Source organism: Athene noctua, chromosome 1, assembly GCF_965140245.1.
Source record: "Athene noctua chromosome 1, bAthNoc1.hap1.1, whole genome shotgun sequence".
NCBI classification, from domain to species: domain Eukaryota; kingdom Metazoa; phylum Chordata; class Aves; order Strigiformes; family Strigidae; genus Athene; species Athene noctua.
The window spans coordinates 142,170,020-142,195,460 of NC_134037.1; the positions used below are offsets into that span (position 1 = coordinate 142,170,020).

The window sequence follows — 25,441 nt, forward strand, 5'->3', positions numbered from 1 at the left end:
TACAGAAATTAATTTAAAACTCCACACGTCATGATATTTAATATGACAGATTACTTTTCCAGGTGCAGAATTTGTGATACAGAATCATTTCTGTCAAAGAAAAAAAAAAAAAAGAATATAAAGGAATGCATAAGCACTGATTAAATTAATAATTTGTGTGCTACCATGAAAGACGTTAAGATGATTTTTACTATTAAGCAACAATTCAACACAAATGTTGAAAAGCTAATTTTATTTTCAAATATGCTTTTCAAGAATGCATTGCTTGTTGTACCTAATTCAGAAAGGAAAAGCAATGTAATTTCAATTTTTTTTCTATTTATTTGTACTCATTTAGACTTTCATGTGCTATTACAGTATTTTTTTTCTTCATAGCTGTAGAAGAATTGTGGCATGAAAAACAGATCACAGCTACTAAACTCCTATGTTTTAAAATCTAAAAGATCATCATTTTTTTAATGTGGAGTTTTGAGTTTTAGTAATAAACCTTTTTAAAAATACACTTTGATACTAATAAAATCACAAGTATATAAAAAAACCCCCTGCTGCTCTGATTCACTCTGTTACAAAAAAATAGCCAAAACCTCACTCCTTCAATATTGCAGTGAGTTTAAGTATCATGCAATACAGGAGTATGAACCTACAATAATTATGTAGCTTCTGAGACAGCAAGTTTATTTGGGAAGCAATAATCAGCTAAACTTCTCACCTCCCAGGTTTAGTGCTGTATTTTTGCAACCTCGCTTTCACTTCATCGTAAGTCAGGAATGCCATATATCCAGGATGCGTCACAGCTAAGAAGTTCCAATTCCTTAAGATTGAACCCCATGGCTAAAAAAAAAAAGACGACAAACAACTAAACAGATGCAGCCAGGTAGTTGTGTATTTCTAATAAAACTCGAAAGTCAGTTTGTCAGAGACACCTAGAATGTTTTAGCTTCAGCTGAAAAACATGCCCTTTTGGTTAAGGTCTAAATAGTAGACAGTCCTATATACCCAGCTTTGCTATAAAGGTTCCTTCAAAAGAATTATTCCAAGAACATCAAGTGTAAGATTTTGGATAAAGATTTTGAAGACTTTGAATTTAAGAGATCTCCTGTTTGTAGCAATATAAAATATTAAACATCATGTTTAGTTAGAGCCTGGACAGTATGGCTCCATGGTGGTTTAATAAAAACACAATTAAGCCTATTCTTGAAAGGTCCTGAGGCACTTTCATAGTTAATGATAAGTAACACTAACAAGTGAAGCTTAATAAAGCCACTAAATTGAGCTGCCATTCCTTTTCTTATTCTCTACTTCTTGATTTCTTCCGTTAACATAATGGTATTACAGACCGAAAACAAAACAAATATTGACAGCACTTCATCACAGTCTTTGTTGACCTGAATAACAAAGGCTTCAGAAAACTCAGTGAAACATGCCTGATATGTTAGCACTTCAAAGAATACCAAACAATGATTTACTGTAAATGATGATTTTTAAGTAGTGGATTAATACAAATATATTGTGTTCATTGCTAGCACTTGGAGAGACAAGAAACTGCCTCTGAATGGTTTGGAGATTTTTTTTTTATGTATTTGTCTAAAGATCAAGGCAGATGAATATAAGCAACACAACAGAAGAGGCTTGTGTTCTTGCATGTCCTACAAATTCCCTTTAAAAAGATTTCTACGGGTTAATAAGGCAAAGATAAAACACCTGTATGATACACTTGAGCAGAGTATCCTAACAGTTCTGCTTGAGATTATGATATATTTTTCCCAGGCGAACCCTAACCACTACTTAAACATGAATGAACACCTGTTTTATTTTAAAATTAATACCTCCAAATCAGACACATGAAATAGAACAGTAAGCTTTCAGCACAGAGGCCAGAAGATGCCTCAAGTGTTCAAATTTGTACAAAAGAAAGGAGAAAAAAAATCACAATCCTAGATGTAACACTGCATCTTGCTAGCTTCTCTCTGCCCTCTTACCAAAGATGGGTCTTACCAGGATCACAGGAAAAATTTTAGTTGCCCTAACTAGAGAAAAAACGAGAGTTGACTCTTCCCCTTTCACCACACCAACAGACAATTCCTTCACAAAACCAGAACATACTTTCTCCTATTGTGTTACTCAAGTGCATTCATGTATATGAAAAAGGGTGATCAAACACTCAGTACTTCAATGTTTCGTTGGACCGTGGTGATGTAAAGGCTTGCTACAGGACATTATTAAAAAAAAAAAAAATTTAAGTAGCATGCAGATTCCTTGGTGAATCACAACCATCAAGCTTCTAAGTTGACAGTAGACTGTATCTTTCTCAAATGCTTGGACTCTGTACAGAAGATCACACTACTGCTATACCTAAAAGATGATGTGACAGTACAACCGAAAAATCAGAGGGCAAGAATTCATAGTTTTCCTTGTGCACACACAGAGAAATGTTAAATGGGATAAGATTTGTACACTTTCTCTTCTATGGAAATATTTTTACAAAAAAGGACAACTTAAATGAACATGTTAAGTGACAGAATGAAGTTCCTTTGCTTCAAAGCATCTACGTATTCCGCCGTGCTAACTTTGTCTCTGGTCAGAGAACACAAGCACTTAAAGCTGTGCATGCATACAGTGGGGAGGCAGGGGGAGCAACTTCACTTTTACAGGATCTCTATAAAAAGCAGTCTTCCCTTCTTCTGTGAACAAGCATCATTATAAATGTAGCTTTTCTGTAACACAACCCACAGCTGGCAAAACAGTATTTTGATTACTTACGCAATTGGGATTTTCTCTTCGTGGGTGTATGCACACATAGTTACAGAAGCTGTTTAAAAACTAGAGAAGTAAAATGTAACCTCTGGGAGAGGTTCTCAGACCAAGTTCAGTGCAAGTTCACTTCAACAGTTATGCAGCTATTGCACCAATTGGTAATCTGTTTGACAAAAATTCTCACTGCTTCTTTGTTAAAAGTTAATCCTAACTAGTCTCCTCTCCTTACATGTATCAGCACCGCTGATCCCCTTTTTCTAGCACAAGGCATAGTAATGAATCAAACCAACGATGGCCTCACAGAAACCTCAATGCAAACAGATATGCATCAGTTTACAGAACAAGGCAAATAAATCTGATCACTTGAAGCTTCTGTCCTGAAGTTTAATGCAATCTATCAGACCCACATAGGATCAGAACAAGCTGTTACTTCTTAGATCACTGACTTCTCACTTAATTTTATATTTGATGTACAAATTAAAACAAAACCCCCTCAAACTCTGTTGTTATTCATAAGCAGAATGCTTACGAGAAAGAAATCTTACAGAAAGGAACCTTAAATACATTTCATAGTGATGATGTTGCCGATAATGGGCCTCAGACATTTTGCAGTCAAGTCCGAGATCAAGATTTCAACTTTATTACCAACCTGAACACCGTATTAGTTTGCGAAATACTTAATAAAAGGAAGAAACTTTGACAAAGTAGAAACTGATCCTAGGGCTGCAACGTTCAGACAGGAATGCTTGATCATATCACACTCCACATAAAGGGCTAGGCTTAGGGGGATTTTGCTAAATCAGCATAAAGTACAATGATCTGTATTCTCCAGTTTATTATTTCATCAAAGACAACCCCCAAAGTTTTGTTCAAACCTGCATAACCTGTGTGCATTTTAATAAGTGACCAATGTTTGTGGTTAAATTAAACAGAGAGATTACTTACTCCATAACATTTTCAACTTTGATACAGTTTTGACTCAGAGTTGAGAAGAGATGATCAAAATCAAAACTCTGTAAACTAAAACCATTAACCACCTCTGGCCAAATCTTAATATCTACTTCACAACGGCACCCTTTCACATAACAGCAAAACCAAGGAGATTATCACATAAAAACATGGAAGACTGAACAAATATATGGCCCAGGTTTTGACGTAAAATTAGTATTCTGAATTTATCTCCAACAGACTAAAGAATAATAATAGAATCATAGAACCATTAAGCTTGGAAAAGACCTTTAAGATCATTGAGCCCAAACGTTAACCTAACACTGCCAAGTCCCCCAATAAACCTTGTCCCTAAGCGCTTGATAACTCTTTCTGTGAAGAAATTTTTTCTAATACCCAATGCAACTTGAGGCCGTGCACTAGTTTATCACTGTATGGGTAAAGAAATTATCAAATAAATGGTTGCATACCTCAAAGATTGCTATATACAAAAGAAATATCTAGAATGACAAATTCAGAATCAATACAAACTAACATGAATGCAAACCATCACAGCCTTCTATATTGACTAAAATACTTCAAGTACATTCTGTAGAAGGGATACAAGGTTAACAGAGGCACATAACATTCATACAAGCTTCTTTCAGATAAACATTACCTATTAGCAATAATATAATTAATGCTATTCCCAAAGATAGTCCCCTACTATAAATAAACAGCAGAGCATTAATGGCAAAAATATGTTCATAAGAGTTAGGCCTACATTTAGCCTAAAAAAAAGTTATATGCAACTTTCCTTATGTGTTTGTAGAAACACTTTATATAACTACAGATATAAAAGCACAGTGAAAACAGAAAAGTACCTGAAGGTCTGAGTTTCTAGGAATGCGTTTAAAGAATAGTGAAAAATAAGTAAGCATCAAACACAAAGATATTGTAATCACACTAAATATGTGTAGAAATGAAGCAAGTGTTGACAGATATTTTCAGTTTTTCAGACGTAGGTGTTGATGTTCCAAACACCTCTGAAGGACTAACATTTATTTCTGAATTCTAGTGTCTCAATTATTTCAGTTTTTCAAAAAAATCCACCTCCTTGATCCATAGGTACTTGCCTCAGGGCTTCTCATATAAGTATCGAAAATTTTCAAATCTTACCTGAAATAATCTAGTGAAGATATCAAATTCAAAAATTGAAATGTAGTCATTGCAGGTCAAGTCAATAGTAGATTTAAGAGCCATTGCTTCCAAACCAGAGCTTATCTGATGAACTTCATGAAGGCACTGCCTGAACACTTTCCATGGCACTATAGTTCTGTGAGAGGGGTGGGAATAATAAATTTAATAAAACCATGTATTTAATACATCAAAACTAGACTATTAAAAGAGACTATTAGAAGAAGCGGAACATCACTTTGGTTTCTCTACAGACAAAAAAAAAAGTTTTCTGAAAGCAGCCTAAGCAAATGAAAGAACAGTTTTCCTTCCTTTAAACACTGCCAAACAAAGTGTACTTTTTTTAGTACAAAGTGTACTATTTTACAACAAGAAATATTCAAGCTTTCTTAAAAGGACAACAAAAAGAACCTCACAGAAACTGAAATATCCTACCAAGCAGGTGTAGCAACCAACCTCACACCCTCTCAAAGATAAAGGACCAGAGCTCTGTGCCTGGTAAAGAACTCCCTTCTTCACACCTTCTCTTCTCAGAATGATAAGCATCGATTTAGTATCAACTGTGATGACATTTTTTATAGCTAAAGCTCATAAACACTGGTCAGGTAACATGATAGCAATCAACTAGATACCACTGATACTGGTCCAAGGCCTGTCATAGCCCAGGACAGGTTCATGAATATTAGAAGACACATCTCAGATTTTCACCTTCACACATTCTTGCAGATGGGGAATATTTTCAGACAGTAGTGAATGTGGCAAAAGGTGAGAAATTGAAATAGAAGGAAATTAAAATTATCCTCTCTAATACAAAGCAGTGTTTTGTCAAATTCAGTTTCTATTTGCATAGTTAGAGATATCAGAGATAAGAGTTATTTTGCCAGCCAAGCACTTGTATTTAAATCTGACGTGAGGCTGATCACTTGGAAGTGCTCCCTTTTATCACTCTCAAAAATATGAGAAATTTTTCAATAATAGAAATTCTTCTCATGTCACTAGGGTCAAATCCAAAGTTTGCAAAGCCGTAACACCTTCTCTTAAACTAAGTTCTGCCTCACATTGAGAGCAGATTATAGAATATCTTGAAAATATTTTAATTAATAAAATATAACCAACATATAACTATTAACAAATACGTAGCTATTTTCAGGACTTAAAATCTGAGACATTCATAGTATTTGTTGTTAATAACTGCTAAAAGGACAGATACAGGCCTCACAAATCAATATTTCTTGCAATTTTTATGAGTTCATATTGCCTTATTTTTGTAAGAGCCAAAATGTTTTACTCCGCTTTGTCTATTTTCTTATGCAGAAATGTGTATTACTTCATAGTACAGTGCTATGGGGGAAAAAAAAAAAAGACCAACTGTATTAAGTTGGTTCTGCATAATAGATATTATTATGCAGAAATTATGCTAAACTAAAACAAGTAGTAATCTGAAGTAGAACACTGAAGACACACTCCTGTATTTCTACCATATCAGGCATTTACTACATTCGTATGTGCAAAGAAATCTACTTGTTACTTAAAGGCTTAAATTGAGAAAGTAATAAATGATACAATGTGAAGTTTAATAGATCTCAGCAGATACTTTCATCTGTGTATGAAAAACAGGAAACCACAAAGAGCTGAAGAGAGATACCACATCAGATGCCATTTAAGAAAAAATGCACATCAAATTTTGATTATGGTAAAGAGAGAATGAAACATTGCACAAAGTTCAGAGAATGAAGTTGGAAAACGTCAGTGCTTTTGTGGTGTAGAAGTTGTCTTAGTTCAAGAGCCTACTGTTTATTTAGTTCCTGTAACTGTAACTCTGCAATGTTTTCTGATTCTCTTTGTACACCACCCTAAATGGTTACAGCACTGGGATCATGCTGAAATGGGGTGAAAGAAGGTTTTGGTTTTGGTGTCCGGTTGGTTTTTGGAGGAGGGGGAAGGTGGGGGTCGCAGGGGCAGGTAGGGTTTGTTTGGGGGTTTTGTTTGGTTTGTTGTTTTGGTTTTTTAAACAGGGTTAAGACAATAACCCTAAAGTAAAAACCAATAGAGAATCTATCAGGAAAGATTATAGCCTAACTATATCTTAAGAACTGCTTTTTCATGCCTCACCTGACACAGTTTCACAAAAACATGTTCATTAGATGAGATTAATACATAAGTAGGATCTTTTGCTACCTATTCACTAACACGCTGCACCCCAAAAACTTCACCAACAACTGAGAAAACAAAAAAAAATCTTTCAGGAGAATATGTTTTTAGAGCTCTGTTGGCTCGTACTTTGGCTAAGACAGAAACCAGATGTTGGGAAATGAATAATTAGCTAATGAAATAACATCTAATGTTACTTTGTCAGACTTCTCCAAGAACAAGTGTCTAAAAAGTGGTGGTCCCAATTTGAAATTCACTAAATTCAGCAGATTTCTTTCTGCAGCTTTGTGGAATAGGTCTTTTATCTTCTGTATTCTTAAATAAAGGTGAGAACCGGCTTTTGAAACATGGTAACATCTGTTTCTTAGCAGCTGCTTTTATACAGGTCATACAGGTATCATTCCTAAATACTTTGGAAACAGCTCCAGTCAGGAATCATTTTTCCTCAGTTTATATACACAAATTGTTGCTTTCTTTTAAGACCTTGCAGACAGCCCACATTCACTCAAACTAAGGGTGTTACAGAGCCTTCGCAAGGTGAAGGATTCTGGCAAGACCCTCCCTCTCCTCCTGCTCCTACAGCACTGACATCTGGTGACCTCTCAGGCATGGCAAGAAACAGCCTCCTGTGGCAGAGATCTGGAAGGGGGTCACACAGAACCCTTCCCACCCTGATGAGGCGGTGAGAGAGGTTTTCAAAGACGGCTGGCAAGTTGAGTTTCTGTTTGAATTAACATTTCACTGCTCTTGCTTTTTGTGTCTTTGGGGATATAGAGCCTTTGAAAACACCTTTTCAGTATTCAAATCTAAAGAGTTATTTTACTTGTTTGGGGAGGTGGCAGGGGCAGTAGGAGGGGGAAGGGAACAGGACCAATGAAACCAAGGTTGAGATTGGGACTGTCCTAGTTGACAACATGCTTAGATTGCTGTTTAAAAATATGTGCATTTTTAGACAGGAAAAAAAATACTGCCTTTATAGAAAGAAAAAGTAGGGTCCTGTTTGTAATTAAATACTGCATACTGTAGCATTCAGCCCCTGAACCACAGAAGTTTCCTCCTGTAAGTATTTTCAGTGATCTTTGTCCTTGTAATATTTGTTGCATCATGCCCTAACGATACCCTGCACTAGAGGCTGGCAGCTATTCTGCACATGCCTCATGCTATTAGGCTGACCTGTGGCCACTCGTCTAGGATGAGATGAGTTAGTCAGCTCTGCTACAGCTCATCAGAAAGATGTGATTTGACATCCCGGTAACATTACAGAATTAGGTTGAAGTGCAGTGTCCAGTATTTCAGGTATTTAATCTTAGTTACGTAAGCTATTCCTTGCAGTAGAACGCACATGACTATAGCTGAGACAATGTTCTAGGGAGTATCTCACATGAGAGGATGGTATTACATAGTGACTGTACTTTCCTCAAGTGTTTAATGCCCAAAGTTAAGGGCCCTACTATACATGCACACATTATGAACAGATACACCTAGGCTTTTGTAACAGTTTCTCTTTTTATAATATATTTTTTTTTGGAAAAAATAAAGACAGTGAAGTAATACAAAAATATCTGATGATATTACACGTACATACTGTTACTGTGCTACGTGTTACTTTATTACAACCTTCAATTAGTTCAAAATCTTCAGAGAGATGATTTTAGAAGGAAAGAAAAACATGAAGAAAACAGAAATGCACACCTTATACAGCAGAAAAAGGTTATGGAGGACCTCTTACAAGGAAAACCTAATGTCTGTGTACCAAACTCTTAGGAAATGATTCATCCATGCAGTGTCTTTGTACTACCTTTCCTCATCATTAGAGTTGAAACAAGCCCATTCCAATTTAAGGAAAGAAAACACAAAATAAACCAAATGATCATGAGTAATTTTCCTGAAGAGGCTTTCTGGGCACACCGTATCTCTCAAATCAACAAAACTATCTGTATCTTCTCAATTACTTTGGGGTTGTCATCTTATATAAGTCCTGTCAAATACCCTAAAATAAGTAATTTCTCCCCCAAGCCTCTCAAAATGATACTACTTCTCCACAGCTCTTCTGCAATAGTAAAATTAGTAAGTGTATTTGAAGAGTGATGAATTTAAAAAGATTTTTGAAAATACTTCTCTATAGGATGGTATTTATTTACTATCATTGACACATGTCAAAGGGAAGTGTCACTGTATAATTTCAAATACAGTGTTTCAAACACTACTCACACAATTGCCCTATGTCTAAAAGAGAAAGATTAGTGTCCAGCACGTAATTTTCAAGCAATTTAACAGAGGAATTTAGGTTCTCCCTTCCTTCCTGCCCTGATCATGCACATGAAGGATTTTCTTAAACTCCCTGAATGTTTCTGCATGATTAAAAAGCACAAGACATTAAAATAAGCCTGGAGAGGAAGCAAGTATTTTCTGAACCTGCAGACTAGAGCACTTCAGTAGAACTGCAGAGGTGCAGCTACTCTGGTATGTCAAGTGACACTGCTTCCATTTGAACCAGAGCAGACCACAAGTATGTCTAGGAACATAAACAGGTACCTGTGTAACTTACACATACAATCAACATTTTTGTCTGCAAGAGACTCTCTTAAATGTTGCCAGAAAACATAACATGAAAAGGGCATTACTGTATCCAGAGCAAACTCAAAAAACATTCAAGCGAATACTGACCCAGATAGAAACAACATTCTTTGCAAGTCTGCAGTGAGCAATGTGAATTTTGGTTTATCATCACTGAACAGAGCATTTTCTTAAGACTGCTGCTTCAGTTTTAAGTGAGAGGCCACATGTTTTCATTGATTCTGAATTTATTAAATAACTGTATCATGTAGAAGAAATATAGATAAATCTAACATGAGAAAAGCGAAGGTAAAAGGAGAAAATGAGCCTTATGAAATGGGGACAATATACCACCAAAAAAATCCACTTCCAACATTGAATGTTAATGTAGAGACAGCAAGTTAGTGCTTCCTTAAGGGAAGAAGGAAGTCTGTATTTCCTGAAGCATTCCTGAAGGGATACACTTATCTATATATTTTAACTCTGACCTCTAACCACAAATCCAAAGCACACTCATGCTCCTGCACATCCTTTCATACTTAAAACACTGCCTCTTCATCGAGTATCTGTTCTCCTGTCTCATCATCTCCTGTGCCAACCACAATCTTATTTTCCCTACCCTTTCTACGTGCAGTTTTACCTTATTTTTAGCCACCCAGAACAGTTGTGAAGACCATGTCCTTTTCGGGTTTTTAATCATATCTTGCAAGTTTCCATTAACTAGCTCTTTTCTATATTATCTATCTTGTTCAAACTTGTTTGTGTTGCATTTGTATGAGGAAGATCCAGCGAGATTTGTCTTACTAGCACCCAGGGCACTGTACCTTCTGCTTCTACCTCAAGTTTTTAGACAAGGGTATCAGTAAACCTAATACCCATGCTGCTGATCACCGGAGGGAATGACTATCCTCTAAAAGCCCCATTCCCTGTTTACTTCCTTCTCTTTAAAAGTTCCTGTTGCCAAAACACTGTTCTTGATGGTGATGAACACTATGGCACTCAGATCACTGCCTCTTGCTCTTTATCTTTGGTTTCCCTTTATACTTCAGTTCATACTTGCATTTGAAGCTGCTTTGGGCCAGGACCATCTCTTCAGTCCATATTGTTACAGTGTTCAGGCAACAGGAGGGCTCTTGTACATGATCAGCAACAAGAACAAGAAATCAAATACTAAATTAAGAGGATCAACAAAGTGTTTAAACCTAGCTTATTTGAGGTCTCACATTCTGGCAGCTGAATGTTGTCAAGTTGTGCATTGTGATCTACTTGCTTTACTGCTTGTTCTCTGAACCCAGGCCACAGAGGCTCTGTCTGCTCTTCCTGAGCCAAAAAGCACTGACCACAGCAGAACCACAACTACTCAAATTTAGAATATCAATCTGAAATACCCTGTTTAACTGCTACTGAGAAATCAATAATCACATTTTTTCCCAAATGCCAATAAAAGTAAATACACTTCAGGCCTCAGCTGGGGAAAAAAAAAAGTATTGTAGCATTAAAATAGTAATGTGTTTGACCCTAGCAGTGAAATAATTTCTATTTCCTCAGAAACTAAAAGTTGGGGGAAAATCAATTTATATGACAATAACAACAGAAATGCACTCAATTTTCTAAGGTTTCACAATGGAGAGTAAAACCTTAAAAGTTAAAATAAATGGCAGAACTATGGAGAATTGAAAATCTAAGAACATTGACATTTCACTGCTGATTCATTCTGCAACACAAAGAGAGCCACAAATCACAAATTTCCACAGTTAAAGCCCTGCATGATTTCACTATAGCTTTCAAATTCAGAGGCTGGAAAAATCTGTTAGGTCATCTCACCCACTCTCCTTCTCAGTTCAGGATCGGCCCCAGTGGTATTTTGCACATTTTTACTCAGAACAGAAAACTAGTCAAAGACGTGAGGTGCTATTAAAATGAGCAAGGAACCAGGGGAAATTAACATCAAGCGCTGTGCAGTGATAAAATGCTGATAATGAAGAAGCTATCAGATTATGTTTTATATGCATATTTACAACCCACTGGGGCTTACTAAAGTATCTGTAAACAAATGTAACTGCTGATTACATGCCTTACAATTTCACAGTTCCATTTAACACTACTATTTGGCCGTACATTTAACTATCATTTGCTTCAGTGCAAATATAACGGTAAACCATGGGTGAAGATTCACTTCACTAAAACCACTTGCTCCAATAATTGTATTCTAGTAATTGGTATAAATTTAAAAAAAAAAAATCACACCTCCTCCATGTCACTGCTTTCCTGCTTTTGACACTATCAAGCTCTTTCTTGGTATAAATCTTGGGTTAAGAACTTGACCTTGACCGTGGTGTAAAGCTTGTGCCAATTTATTCCTTAGTTCTTTTTTAGCCAGATCCTTTACTTTAAGAGGCTCTCTTCCTCCTCATAGACTGTGAATATGCCAGGGAGCTCCATTTCTCAGCCTACTACCGTCATTCAGCCTCTGGAAGGTTCTCACTCATTCCTGGTTTTTGCTTTCACAAAGCAAATCCTAAATCCTCTCTTCCCTGATCTCCCTGTTAGCTTTTCTCTGTCAGCTTCCTTTACAAAGTCAATACACAAAAACTATCCTGGGCCTTCTAACTGACATTGCTGACCTCCACACCTAAACCCTAATTTGGACACAGGTTCTACTTTGCCCTTGAAGAAAAATCAATTCCTCCACTTCTTTCTTCATCCTACTGCTACTGTCCACATTCTCCTTCCACCTAAATAATCAAAATCTCATCTCTGACCTTTGATTTATGAATCCTCCCTATCCATTCCTAAATCCCACATTATTCTCTCCATATCCTTTCCAAGCATCATATCACTTCCAAGGTTTTCCATTCTCCACTGAAACATGTGATACTGGAAAACCTCCCAATTGCAAAGGCTCTCCTTTTGCACTCTCTGCCTATGCAAGGTCTTATGACTTCTACTACCAACGTACCTGCTGCTCCCACAAGCACCTCCTATCCAAGCTACTCTAGCTACTGACATTATCTAGAAGTCTTGTAGAGGTGTACCAGAAATACAAAAGTTGAGCAGGTATCCGAAGGCTAAGAAAGTGTGAAGTTACCTCAGCACACTGCTCTGACGGCACCATTCAAATTACTTGCTGAGTTCTACTTCTGTGTTTTCTACAGAAATTCAAAGAACGGCTAGATGTGTGATCATCAGAGACTTGAGACACTTAGCCTAGCCATTTATTTTGCTAATGAGTTTGAAGTCATGTAAATGTACACCTGACTAGCTTTAAACATGAAAAGAATGACTGCGCCCTATGATAATTATTATTAACAGCATGAATGAACTTAGTTACAGCTGTCAATTTTGCAGCAAGTGTTCAGACAGACAAATGTAACCAACAAAACCAGAAGCTTCCTGTTCACTGGGGAAAAGCAGTGAAAGAAATCAGATATAGATTGGTTGGGTTTTTTTGAACTACAAACTGGACTCTTGAGAATTGTATTTTTTTAATTTTATTCCTCAGCAAATTATAATATATTGCTTTCTGTAAATGGAAGCATAGGTCACATTTTCAAAAACTGAAAGCCAAAGAGTCAACTTCAAAACATAAATGGCTATTACCCTCCTTCTTGTTAGTTAGAATATTTCAAATTAAAAAAAGAAATGCATTTTAGAAGGAAATCAAGGCTGAAAGCGATTATATAAAAGCTAACAATTCATAAGGTTTACAAACAGGAAGGCTATAATTACAATATTATGCTGAAAAGAATAATAAATTAATCTAATAATTCCAATTCCCTCCTTCAAATCAGGTCAAACAATGCATCGTAATTATTTTTTGTGCTACAGTTTACCTATCAGAAGGCGAGATCCAGCACAACTTAGGGGTTTTTTAATGCTCTAATATTGAGCAGCAAGTAAGGGCTGCTTTTTGCAAACAAGCGAGGAGTCCAGGCTTGCTAGATACAGTCAGGGAAGATAAAATATAGTTCCTCCCTGAGCTCCCTTCATTGCACTGCATATCTAAACAGAGCTGGAGGTTTCAGATAGTCCTAGGGATCTATCTTTAGGTGGTCAGGTTAGAAACAGATTTTATCTGTTGTTTACAACACCCAAAATATTTAGGCAGGCTCTGCATCTAGGAAAGTGATATTAGCATATTTGCAAACTAATTTGTCATAACAGGCCCACTGTAAAAGATGTGGCTCACAGGCATACCTGCCATATATTTCTAAATGGATTAGAGAATAATTACTGTTTTTAAAGCTTCAGGTATTTTGTTTAACGAAGAGATTAAACATAATGCCAAATAAACCTTTTTCTCATCTCTTTGACATACATGCTGTTACTTGTTTTACAGTTACTCAAGCACAATTAACTAAACCTGAAATAATGGCAAGGCTGCCAAGCATAGATCAACTGTTCACTGCTTAGAAGACAGGTAACTAAACCAGCTTGACTTTATTAGAAAAGAGATGGGAACAGTAATAACAGTAGTTATTTACCCAGTCTGAAAGCAAAGCAGCTGACAGTACAGAACTCAAAACTTCCAGGCTATACTAGATGACCAAGGTTACACATGTAATTAATCAGACATGCCAAAACTGCCTTGATTCTTAGGCATTTTTGGTGCATGGATGCTTTAACCAAAAAAAACCCCAAAATTAACCCCCTATCAGAGTACATATGGAGGGGGAAGAAGTCAAAGGGTTAGTACCGAGAGTTCATATTTAAAGTTGCATTTTATAAAGACGTTTACTTAAGCAGGAAAAAAGCAAAGCATAAAAAAGGTATGGCAAAAGCTCTGCAGCACTGAAAAGGATTAGAAAGAAGCACTCCAGGGGTTGAATCAGGAAAGACAAGAGTCAAGTGTGAACAAGAGAAAGACAAGGGTAGAGCTGAGTCATTCACATGACTGATTCCTCTTACCAACCTTGTTCTGATAAAAACTTATTAATATGTTACAGAATCCTACCATCTGACACTTTAAATACCTATCTATTGTGCCATCTCCCATAGGATACTGGCAGGACCACTGGAAAGAAATATGAAGGGAAGCACTTGAATCTCACACAAAGTACTAGTTAGTAGAGAAATACAAAGAGGAACATCATAGTTAATAGGGAAGCTGACGAAACTGGTGAAAATGAAACGACAGAAAGAAACAGCAGTTTGCAGAAGATGAGATCTATAAATCCCAACGACAGAAATGCAATTTGCAAACAAGACAGCTGGTAAAGGTCATTCAAGGACAGAACTCAACAGGAAAAATAGAAGGACCATGAGGAGATTTAAAATTTGAGAGTTGCTAAGCAAAGGGAAGAAAGAGAAAAGAAAAACACCGAACAAAGATGATCACTAGTCATTTTTTGAAAACTCCCGTTTTTCTTTTTTTTTGAGTGACATGGTTTTTAAAAACCTCATCTGCTAGAGACCCCTGCATACCATGTAAAATAATCTTTCAGGTAACTTTATCTGAACTTTTGTAGGTATTTTGATCATCTTCACATTAAAATGAATAACATAAAATGTGGTCAGATTTCTTCCTTTTAACAAAAAGATTGATACAGCAACTTGATCACACTAACATTTTGTACGTGGGAAATAAATTTGTTAGAAGACTGAAGTTACCAAGGAACACTATAATGAAACCATCAAGCTGGAAGCTAGCTTCAGACTAGCAAAAAAAGGAAGTGAAACTGTTGTAGATTCACACTGACAAAATTAATTTGCAAAAGTGCCAATCTACTACACTGGTATTCTAAATAAAGAATGAAAGACTTAAAGTGCTGCTCTTGCTCAGAAAACGTAACAGATTGTTGCAGGAATTGTTCTGTGACATGTCATGGTCTACACTGCGCAAGGTATCAGACGTGATAACCATAATGAGTGTTCCATTATACCATAAAATATACAAACCTCTTGCCGCCTCCTTCTTACATCACTGCACCACTAATAAACATTCCATATGAGGAAGCGATGAAGCCACACATCTTGTATTAGCCTATCTCTATATAATAAACAAAATTGTTTCCCAGAGACAAACAAAAAACCCCACACCTGCCTGCTTTTACATTTTCAATGTTGCACTTGCTATAAGGTTTCAATCACAAGTCACACTTAGCATTCATTTTTGTGACCCATTCTTGAACTGTACATTTCCCCCAAACCTGCTTTTGATTAAAACTTCTGAGATATCTCCAGTTATTCTATCTCTTTCTGTAGCAGAACTTGAAATGAAAACATTAGTCTCCTGTGACTATATTATAGGTAGTACAGCTGTAGAAAAAAGTTTCAATAATAAGGGATAAAAACATTATTTTAATTACTTAAAAAACGCTAAATTTTCTCATAGTTAGAAAGTTAAAGATGGGATAAGAAAATATACTGTCCATGAGACCAATATCAAGTTTCTAATTCAGACTTTATAAGAATTATCATTTATAGAATACCTATAATATGAATGGACATGATTTGCCATGTACATTATGAAAAAAAGTACTATCTTCACCTTAGAATGGAGCCAATAAACTTCATGCAATAGAGTCTAATTTATGATGGGGTCTAACTGCCCTTGACAGAACTAGCCACACATTTTTATTAATCCTTTGAGCGAATTACAACACTTAAAAAAATAAACAACTTACTAATAATGAATTTACCTATTTCAGCCAATTTAAAGACTTGAACAAGAAATTACCTTTAAAATGCCCACCCACATACTTAGAAACATTATTTGGATTTTAGGAAAAAAAACAATCAAACAAACAATATCATTCTTTTTTGTGCTTATGATTAGAAAGAATTAAGGATTTTGTAAAATGTTAGTACTTACTTATCTCCAAAGAATTTTCTCCAGAAATCTGCAGCATCAGCTTTGGTGATACGGAAGTTATCACCCTGGAATTGGCCATTGGGAAAAATAGCTTTGATTTCTGCTAGCATGTGGCTGAAGATGAGGGACAGCTTTGTTAGGTTTCTCCTGCAGATATAATAGGAAAAAAAAAAATTCACATAAAATCCTTAAAATTTAATAAGTTGAATCAATCTTTCAGTATCTCATATATCCTGCATATTTGTGTCACTGTGTGACACAAAAAACCCCACTGATATTTCAACCGAAAACACAAAGAAATACAAAACAGTAGTTTGTGGTTCCATGCACTTCTGAGGACATATTTATCGTTAAGTATTCATGAATATAAAAACATCTGTTCAGCAACAGATTTGAGTTCTCAGCGGCATATTCCAGATATATAACTGATCCCCATAAAGACTAATCTTGTGTATTTCTATTTCATTTAATCATTGCAGAAGCAGAAATGTATACTAATTAGATAGCTAATACATTTTAAAAAAACCAGCCATATCAAATACCTCAAAATATAGATTTACGTATGATATCAAACCTATTTCAGCCCAAGTTTCTAGAAATACAAACAGCACAGGACTAGGTTTATTCTTTTTTCCTATGACAATTTTATTATTTTTATTCTTTCCAGTCTTCCCTTACTGCAGCTACTTCCTATTCGCTTTTTAAATGCCTTTAGTTAAAACTTGCTTTCAGTAGCATGTTAGAAACAAGAATAAAGCTTTTCTTTGCTACCAGCTCACTTCCATAAGCTTTCCAGACTTGTATCAGTTAATTAAAAATTATTTTGGTTTTGGCACAGAAATCCCAATTAGTGTCATGCAAAGAACAGCATCCTTAAAAGCAAATAATCCTTTTGTATGGAAAAATCTGTGGGAGATGGTGGGAAGAGGAGAGAGAAGAAGGGTGAAGCAATCTTTAAGGGAGTTTCCTTCTGAAGATTCCTTAGATGATCCTTGTAGTAAAAAAGCAGTATTGTCCCTCATGATATATGAAATAGAGACCACGCAGGAGACTGAGCTGTTTCTGATGAAGTACTTGTATCCTGATGTAATTTAATGAGTTAGAAGTGTTCTGTGTCAAGCCCATTCACCTTTCACAATCTCAGGTACTGCTTAATAGTGTCTCAATTTAATGAGAAACATAATAAAATGCTTATCAATCACGTAATTTATAACCGCTTATAAACAGTATTTTAAATAAATTCAAGGTTACTCGTAAGTCCCTAGGCACATGAAAAGATTAAGGGAGATTTTTTACACATGCACACCAATACCTTTCAGAATGCTCAGTATCTCAACAAAATAGTTGAACAGATTTCCTAGGGTCTTCCTAAAAAGAACACTCAACTTAGTACTGAAGCAGTAAATTTGTGAACAACTTATAATAGGGATTCCAGTGGAAGCTGTTCTGCAGATTTTAACAAAGGTTTGCTACCGGGAAAACTATAATGAAAATAGTTATTTTGAAAACATAAGTAATGTAAAACAAACAAAACAAACCCCTGATAAATACACCATCCCTCCCCTCACAATTCAGAATAGTTGTAGGGCTATTTCTTTCAGAGTCCTTTAACTCCTCCAGTATAATCAGATGTCTGTAATTATGACACCCAACTGTTCTGTATTTTCTGGATTTGCTCCTTGCTATCCCCCTTCTTATTTCCTTTCTACTTTAATTACACACATGTGCTCTTTATTATTTTACTCCTCAGAACTCAAGCCTGATGCAGAGAGCAAGCAACAGATATTTTAATGTGGCTTCCTCGGCCTGTCCTAGACCCAAGATCAAGCAAAAAGCTTTCTGTACTCAGGACAGATGGCAACATGATTCAGTGCAAGTATGAACAGAGCTCTCCCTTGCCTGATACACCATGTATCTGTCTACATTAGCAATGCACTGTGCTGCAAGGGTCTTTTTCATGTACAGCTTGTTGGACTGGTGAGGCTTGAGCCCTGTAGCGAACTAAGGGATGAACTCACATACAGGTGCCATCTGGGGCACTTCCTTGCCCAGAGCCAGGGGTGTGTGGCTGTATGCTTGAGTCCAGGCACATGCACTGCCCGTTAGGTATAGCTGCACAGTACGTGACCAGCACCAACAACTGGTAAGAACTGGTCAGCAAACGCACAGTACAGACATGCATCCAAATGGCTGTATCTAAATCACAAAGCCTGTTCTTTCTGTCTTTGAATAGCACCAGTCACTAAGTTCATCAATACACTTTTGTTTCACTATAGAAGTTGGCTAAAACAAAAGTCGAATTATTTGTTTGTATTTGTATAAACAACAAAAAAAGTTTTAATATCAAACTAAGATACCTTCTTTTTATCTGACTGCGAAGCTGAAGCTTCAAACCAACTAGAACCTTATCTGTGCCTGAACACATATCACGGCATATATGCACAGCAGAAAATGGCAAATTCTTGATCATTTATATATGTGGTAGCTGTGTTTCCTCTTAATTTTGATTCTTGCTCTACCAATTTATTATCTCAAGTCCTACTTTGGTATCAAATAATCACTTTTTTTTTTTTTTTTTTAGAATTGTAAAGCACATTGCACCATTTTTGTTTAGACATGTTTATGTGCTACCAGATCTTGGTAACTTATTGAGACAGAGATACAAAGCTGAATGATTTCAGAAATGGCTTTCAAGAATTAGACAAGGTGCAGAGATAATGCCATAAGGGTGGGCCAGTGATTCTCCCTCCCTGTGCATTTCACTCTCCTGACAATGTCTGTTTTAGTACATGTACTTTTGCTGTCTTGCAGAGGGCTTTCCCAGGGCACCTCAAGAAGCACATACTCTATCCACTTGACAGTCTGTGCGGCTCCATTTTCTAAGTTAGGATGACTCCTTTCTCTCTCCCCATATAAAGATGGAGCAATGCCAAAAATTTTCCATATCATTTTCCATTCATAAGCGTAAGACAAGGTATTCAAGTCCTATTTATTTGTAAAACAACAACTAAAACCATCAGCTTCAGCACTTTAGTGAATAATCCTAACAGAAGCAAAAAAAATGGTCAATCTGAGCCACCTATTTTAAGACTCATTCCCACCATGAGACTGTAAAGAAAGCCATCTGCATCTCTGACTAACATAGGCCTTTCTTCTCCTGGTCACAGTGAAGACTGGAAGACTGTTGTAGCAGCAGAGAGACAACTGTACTCATAGTCCAGTGGCACAGAAGAGCTGAGCAGATACATGATCTGGAGAGACCCTTTGACTCACTAGCTTCTAGGAGGGAAGAGATACCTTAAGGGATCATATTTGAGCTACAACTCAAAAAAATGGTATCCAAATTATAGAGGAAAAAATGGTTTTAATGCCTCAGCAGCCAGCCTTCAGGGTTTAAAATTATACCTTCACTGGCAACCTGAAGCAGGTTAGATGTGGGATTTCTTTCCTCAGCTGTGTTACACCTGATACAGAGCACAAACACCATCTTTATTTCTGTAGAGAATGGTTTCATGCTGATGAGAAAAACCTTATCTTTCAGAAATCAAAATAAAACAACAGTGCCTCTATACCAAATTGAACAGAGATGATCATTCTCCATAATATAAGAGCTACTGTGGTAAGATTTAAGAATATTTTAACACTAAATGATGCTATATCAACTGCATTTTATACAATGCATAGTGTAAGTCTCTTCCATATTATTTACAACATACGCGACACCTATTACTTGATGTCTTTCCTATGATTCATGCTTAGTTTTTGCTGATCCTCTTTTGGCAACTCAAACTGATGCCATACAGTTCAAATCCCATATAGAATTTGATTTCTGAAGTACCAGTTTTTCAGTCATACTCTATTATTTGTTGCCAGACATGCTTGTATGTGACAGATATACTAAAGAACCAACAAGGTTCAAACCAACCTGAGAATGCATGAGATATAAAAATTAAAACTTGAATTTTTATTTAGTGTAAACTTGTGAAGGTCTACTGAATCAGTAAACATCTTTTGGTTAATTAGAAGATAGATGCATTTTCTTAATTTTAAAATTAATCTGTGTTTTGGAGTTACAACTCATCAGTGAGTTTTCTAAAATACAGACAGTAAAGCCTGAAAACAATTGCTCACTTTTCTGTAAATGACTATATTCTGAATCGATTTTCTCTTCAACTCTGGGGAGGGAGGGGTCAGGCTAGAGAATACTGCGAAGATTTCATACCTGAAGGACTTTTCAAATACCCAGTCATATGTGATTTGAAAATAGGGCTTAATAATGTTAATATTACAACATCCTATCCATAACCAGAGCAGCAGCAGCTAGTACTAGGTCTGAAACAGTCCTACTCTCCTGGATCTATTAAACAGGAAAGTGAAGCATGACCGGCATGTAAGAACAGAGGTAAGTTTTGGCTGTGCCAAGGCTGCAGTCACTGTATGAAAGCTAATTTTACTTTTTGGAAGGCAATATGGTCTAGCAAACAGAACTGGATAGGGAATTGGGCAGTGTCACTTCCTTTCCGCCACTGGCCTGATTGATGAGGTGGGAGGAACACCTGTGTCCTGCATTTACTGCCTGCCTATGCAGATGAATGGAGTAAAATACTCCAAGAGCTCCAAACAAATACACTTGGCAGAATCACTATATAAATAAATACACAAAGCAAAGCATACATCTGTGCCCTGATCCTTCATTATTAGTGGATTTCACAGATGATAATGAAGACAAAGTTATTTTAGCAATAGTATTTATATCTCATGCAACAACTTGGAAATGCATAAACCTGCTTGCATACTGTATGTGTATATAATTTCTACTTTCATGCTTGTATATTACTATCTCCCGTAAAAAACAATTATTTTTATTTTACAACTATACATATTTCAAGAAAAAAAACATTCTGTAGAAAAGAAGTCGAACTGTATATCTTTGCAGTTATGTCATTCCAAAAATTAGGTTACTGCTGGGTTTCCTTCTTCATTCCATCTCGTAAGCGTTTATCTTTCTACAGCCACATAGATATACTTTGTTAAACAACAACCTGCTGTAATAAACAATATATCAACTCTCCAAGCTCCTATAACTCAATCCCCTGGCACAGAAAAACAGTCTTTAGAGCTAGAATAAAATCCATTTGGCAGCTAAGAATATTTTCCAGATAGATCTGACACAAAAGTATACCAGACTATTACTAAATAACAGATAATTCCTCTACAATTCTTATTTAGAATAATTGTACAAAGACAGCTCTGTTAGCTGGCAAAACTGCAAATCGTAACTGCTTATGAACCAAGATAAAAGGAAGTTTGAAATGCTTTCATAAGGTGAATTGTTTATTTTAACTTTTAAAAATCCATCCCCCCCAAATATTAAAGCTTCAAAATCCAAAGCATATGTACAGAGCTCATTTCACATAATTAGTTATATTCAAAACAGATTTCTGATCCATATGTTCAAGTTGCAGTAAAACAAGGGATCCTACAAAATAGACTTTACTCATTTAAAGGGACAGAACAGAGTCTGGTGATTCAGGTACAAGAGGGAGGTGGAGACCCACTGTTCGAGCTCTTCCAACTTTGCTCTCAAAGAGTTCAGCCTTTACATTTTGTACCCCAGGCTTCCATTCTGTGAAAAAAAAAAAACAAACCCTTTGCAAATTATTTCCCATATGTATTTCGCCACCATGAGGAAAATCATATCTGTCCATGATACCCTTCACAGATTATACTTCTGCCATTAACTACTGACAAGTGATACAGACAGGAATGTACTAAATTCAGGACCAATCGTGAAAAAAACCCCGTATTTCGGAAGTTCTCCAGAAGGCAGGGGAACATAATAAAAAATAATACATGCTGCTAGCAGTTCACTCTTGATAATCCAGTATAACCCTGACTCATTAATCCCCCTTCCTAGTCTAGAACTTCCCTTTTCATGGACAGTAAACATTGGAAGAAAAAAACCCCACAACACAGCAACAACAACAAAAAAAAAAAAAAAAAAGAGCCAACACTGCTGTTTTAGAAAACTACAGGTATAGAATACAGTTAGTCAGTCTTAACAGTGGAGCTCTCCCTAACACTTCAGAGGAAGTAAAGGAAACCAAAGGTTCCTGTCAACATGTCTGTGGAGAAAAAACAAAAATAATCTGTCTACCATCATACTTGGCGATCAGCTCAACTCTGGATCTGTGCAATTTGTGGTTTTTTTTTTTTTGTTTTTTGTTTTTTTTCCAAAGCTATATAAGGACAGGGTATTGTTCAGGGACTAAAGTATATGGGCCTATTCTTGGGCTGAAATATTCCTGGGATTAAGAATAAGCATGGGCTATTTCCTACTGGTGCTGCTGACTCGTGGAATATAGACAAATAACTTAACTTTGCTGTGCTTTCTGTAAGCTCAGAAAACAAACAAACAAACAAAAGACTGCCTTAAACATGGTGAGATTCAGCCAGTAATTAAATTCATCATATGATGAACATAAAAAACAAGTATAAAATGGTAAGAAACTAGCTAGAGGCAACGATTACTTTTCCCTTGAATCCTGGAAGAGCTGAGCTTATCACGAGCAGGAAAGCAGTACCCTTCTTTGAACACCTCTCCATCAACTTCTTTGACAGATACGAAGAGTTACTGTGCAAGTCTACTGCAGCTGTGCTATTCACAATGGATACCAAAAAGATAAAAATGGCAGACTTTGGATAAGATTTGGGCAAAGATGTTTGGGAAAACAAAGTTGATCACAACATCACCTTGAATTTTCCTCCACCTTTTCCTTTGCTTAAAAATCATTTTACATTAACACACCAACTTCCACCTGCAGTCTGGTTCCTTTTGTTCTCTTATTTTGAAGTCCAGAAGAATAACAAAATGGAAGAAGGCAATGCCTGAAGAATTTAAAATTTCGTTCCATCTTTCAAAACCATTTATCAGCTGTCGTTGCTTTTACAGTAGGTATTTGCTGCCCTATCTACGGAAAATTAACAAAAAATATACAATAGCTTAGTAAAGGAAAATGAAATATAGATACAAATATGGCCACTGTTTCTCCAAATCTAAGACTCCAGAAACTGATGAGTCTGTCTACTCACTACTCTCTCTCTGATATTTCATTTATTAACTGGCATGCCACTGTGCCTACCAACATCTCTTAAATAAAATTCTAACTAATGATTATATTTGGTTTTTGCTAAACACACACTCCATAAAGCAACAATCATTAATAGCTCTTGTCAGTTGGGCTTTACAGCCCACTTTTTCAAGATTTCACTACTTCCAGTTCTGTCCATAGGACAGTTATCCAGCCCAGATGAATGTCTCAAGGTACTCCTAAAGCAATTTAATCTCTTTTCTCACCAGTACTCAGGTATACAAAGGTAAAAAACATGTCCATGAAATGAAAACAAAGAGCATTAGCAGGAATTAAAGTAAACAAAGGAAATACAGTCTGCATAAAGCAGAATGCAAGCTGTCAAAAATGAAAAATGGTGTGTTGACAAGCTAAAGATCTAATAATTTTCCCCATAAATAGTTATTATCTCTATTTACTTATGCAAAAGGACAGAGGTAACAAAAAAAAAAAAGAGGATGTTACTCATGGAAAGGAAATTGAATGAAACTGGTCTGAATATTTACAAGTATAAATACTTTGTAAAGGATAGTCAATCCTATGACATAACAAGTAGCAACATAAAGAACTAACAGATCTGTTGATTTTACTACTAAAACTTTTAACTGAGCTACTGTATCATCCTTACAAAACACATGATTTAACATACTTAATCTGATATGTATATAGATTAAAAAAATAAAGCTGAAGACTGGTTTGTTTAGTTTTATTTGCTATTTTTTAACAGTCAGTTGCTTTTGCACTATGGTTCCACTCATTAGTGGAACATAACGTTGTTTAGCACTGTTGTTTCCTCTGTCCTCCTCCTGCAGATGTCTTTGTCTACCAAGATCCAATGTTATTAACTGAACACTGACTGATGTGCAACGTCAAATATCTTCATCTATAAATAAAACTGGAGCTGTCACAGAAATCCCCAGGAACAAGGGTAAATCCTGGTTTTGAAAAGTTGAATTAAGTCACTAAATACATAAAACTTTTTTAAAAAAATATGAATTATTATGGAACAAGGAAGATCCAATTAGTATGTTTTCATCACCTTCCAAAGCTTTCTTCAAGTGGAAGGAATATTCAAAAGTATACTTGGCCAAAATAAGCAGTCTGTTAGAGGTGTGGTCGGTGTCATTTTTAGCACCTGATTAGGACAGTAAACACCTTGAATTTCATGGCAAAGTGTGGTTACTACCATAATGCATACTATCCATGTACTAGAACTATAACTGATAACATCAGCAGGTGTTAACATTTCCCCGTATAATCATCACTCTCATAATTCCCGTGATGATTACTTGGTTTGGAGATTATCCATGCCATGGATAAAGCACATCCATGCCAGGTCAAGCAAAGCTGCATGCAAAAAGAGACACTTCTGTTATGTGGAGCAACTCAAGTGACACTGGAAGGGATGCAAGGTTGAGTCTGGCACAAATCTTGCCACAGCTAACAGCAGCAGCCCAAAGGCCAAGGATGGCACAAGGACGTACTGATGTGACTCAGTGTTTTATCTGCTTGACAGCAATCTACCATGAGCAAAGTGGTTTAATTCTGTGTTGTGCTTCATCTAGTTTGTTGTCATGTAGCACAAGGAAACTCAGTGGTTCTGAGGTGCTAACACCAACGAAGCACGTGTGCCTTATAGCACCCTGAGTAAAACTCTTAGTATCCAGGTCTGCCTGCTATCTGAGCAGCAAACAGTCGATTACACTTCACTTTTTTGGGTTGCGGTGTGCTATTTTCTTACACAGAAATAGTTCAGAACACGTACTGCAGGCTTGTTTATTCTGAATTTTCTATTGACTCTATTACCTCACCTTGAAACCTGCTGTAATTTTTCCTACATGAAATAAATTAAAAAGAAACTCCATAGAAATGTGTCCTAAGCAACAGGCATTATAAAGTACTTACCTTTAAA

General features: G+C 36.2%; 1 protein-coding gene across 5 annotated transcripts in view; it reads right to left on the minus strand.

Moving 5' to 3' along the window:
* Positions 1–25,441, minus strand: part of CBLB (Cbl proto-oncogene B) — a 132,655-nt gene that overhangs the window by 48,656 nt on the left and 58,558 nt on the right. For all 5 annotated transcript variants that reach the window (XM_074898645.1, XM_074898683.1, XM_074898674.1 and 2 more), the window contains exons 4-6: positions 16,400–16,546; positions 4,861–5,017; positions 710–831 (exon numbers count right to left, since the gene is read on the minus strand). In XM_074898645.1, the coding sequence (XP_074754746.1) occupies positions 710–831; positions 4,861–5,017; positions 16,400–16,546 (426 nt within the window). The remainder of the gene's footprint in view (positions 1–709; positions 832–4,860; positions 5,018–16,399; positions 16,547–25,441) is intronic.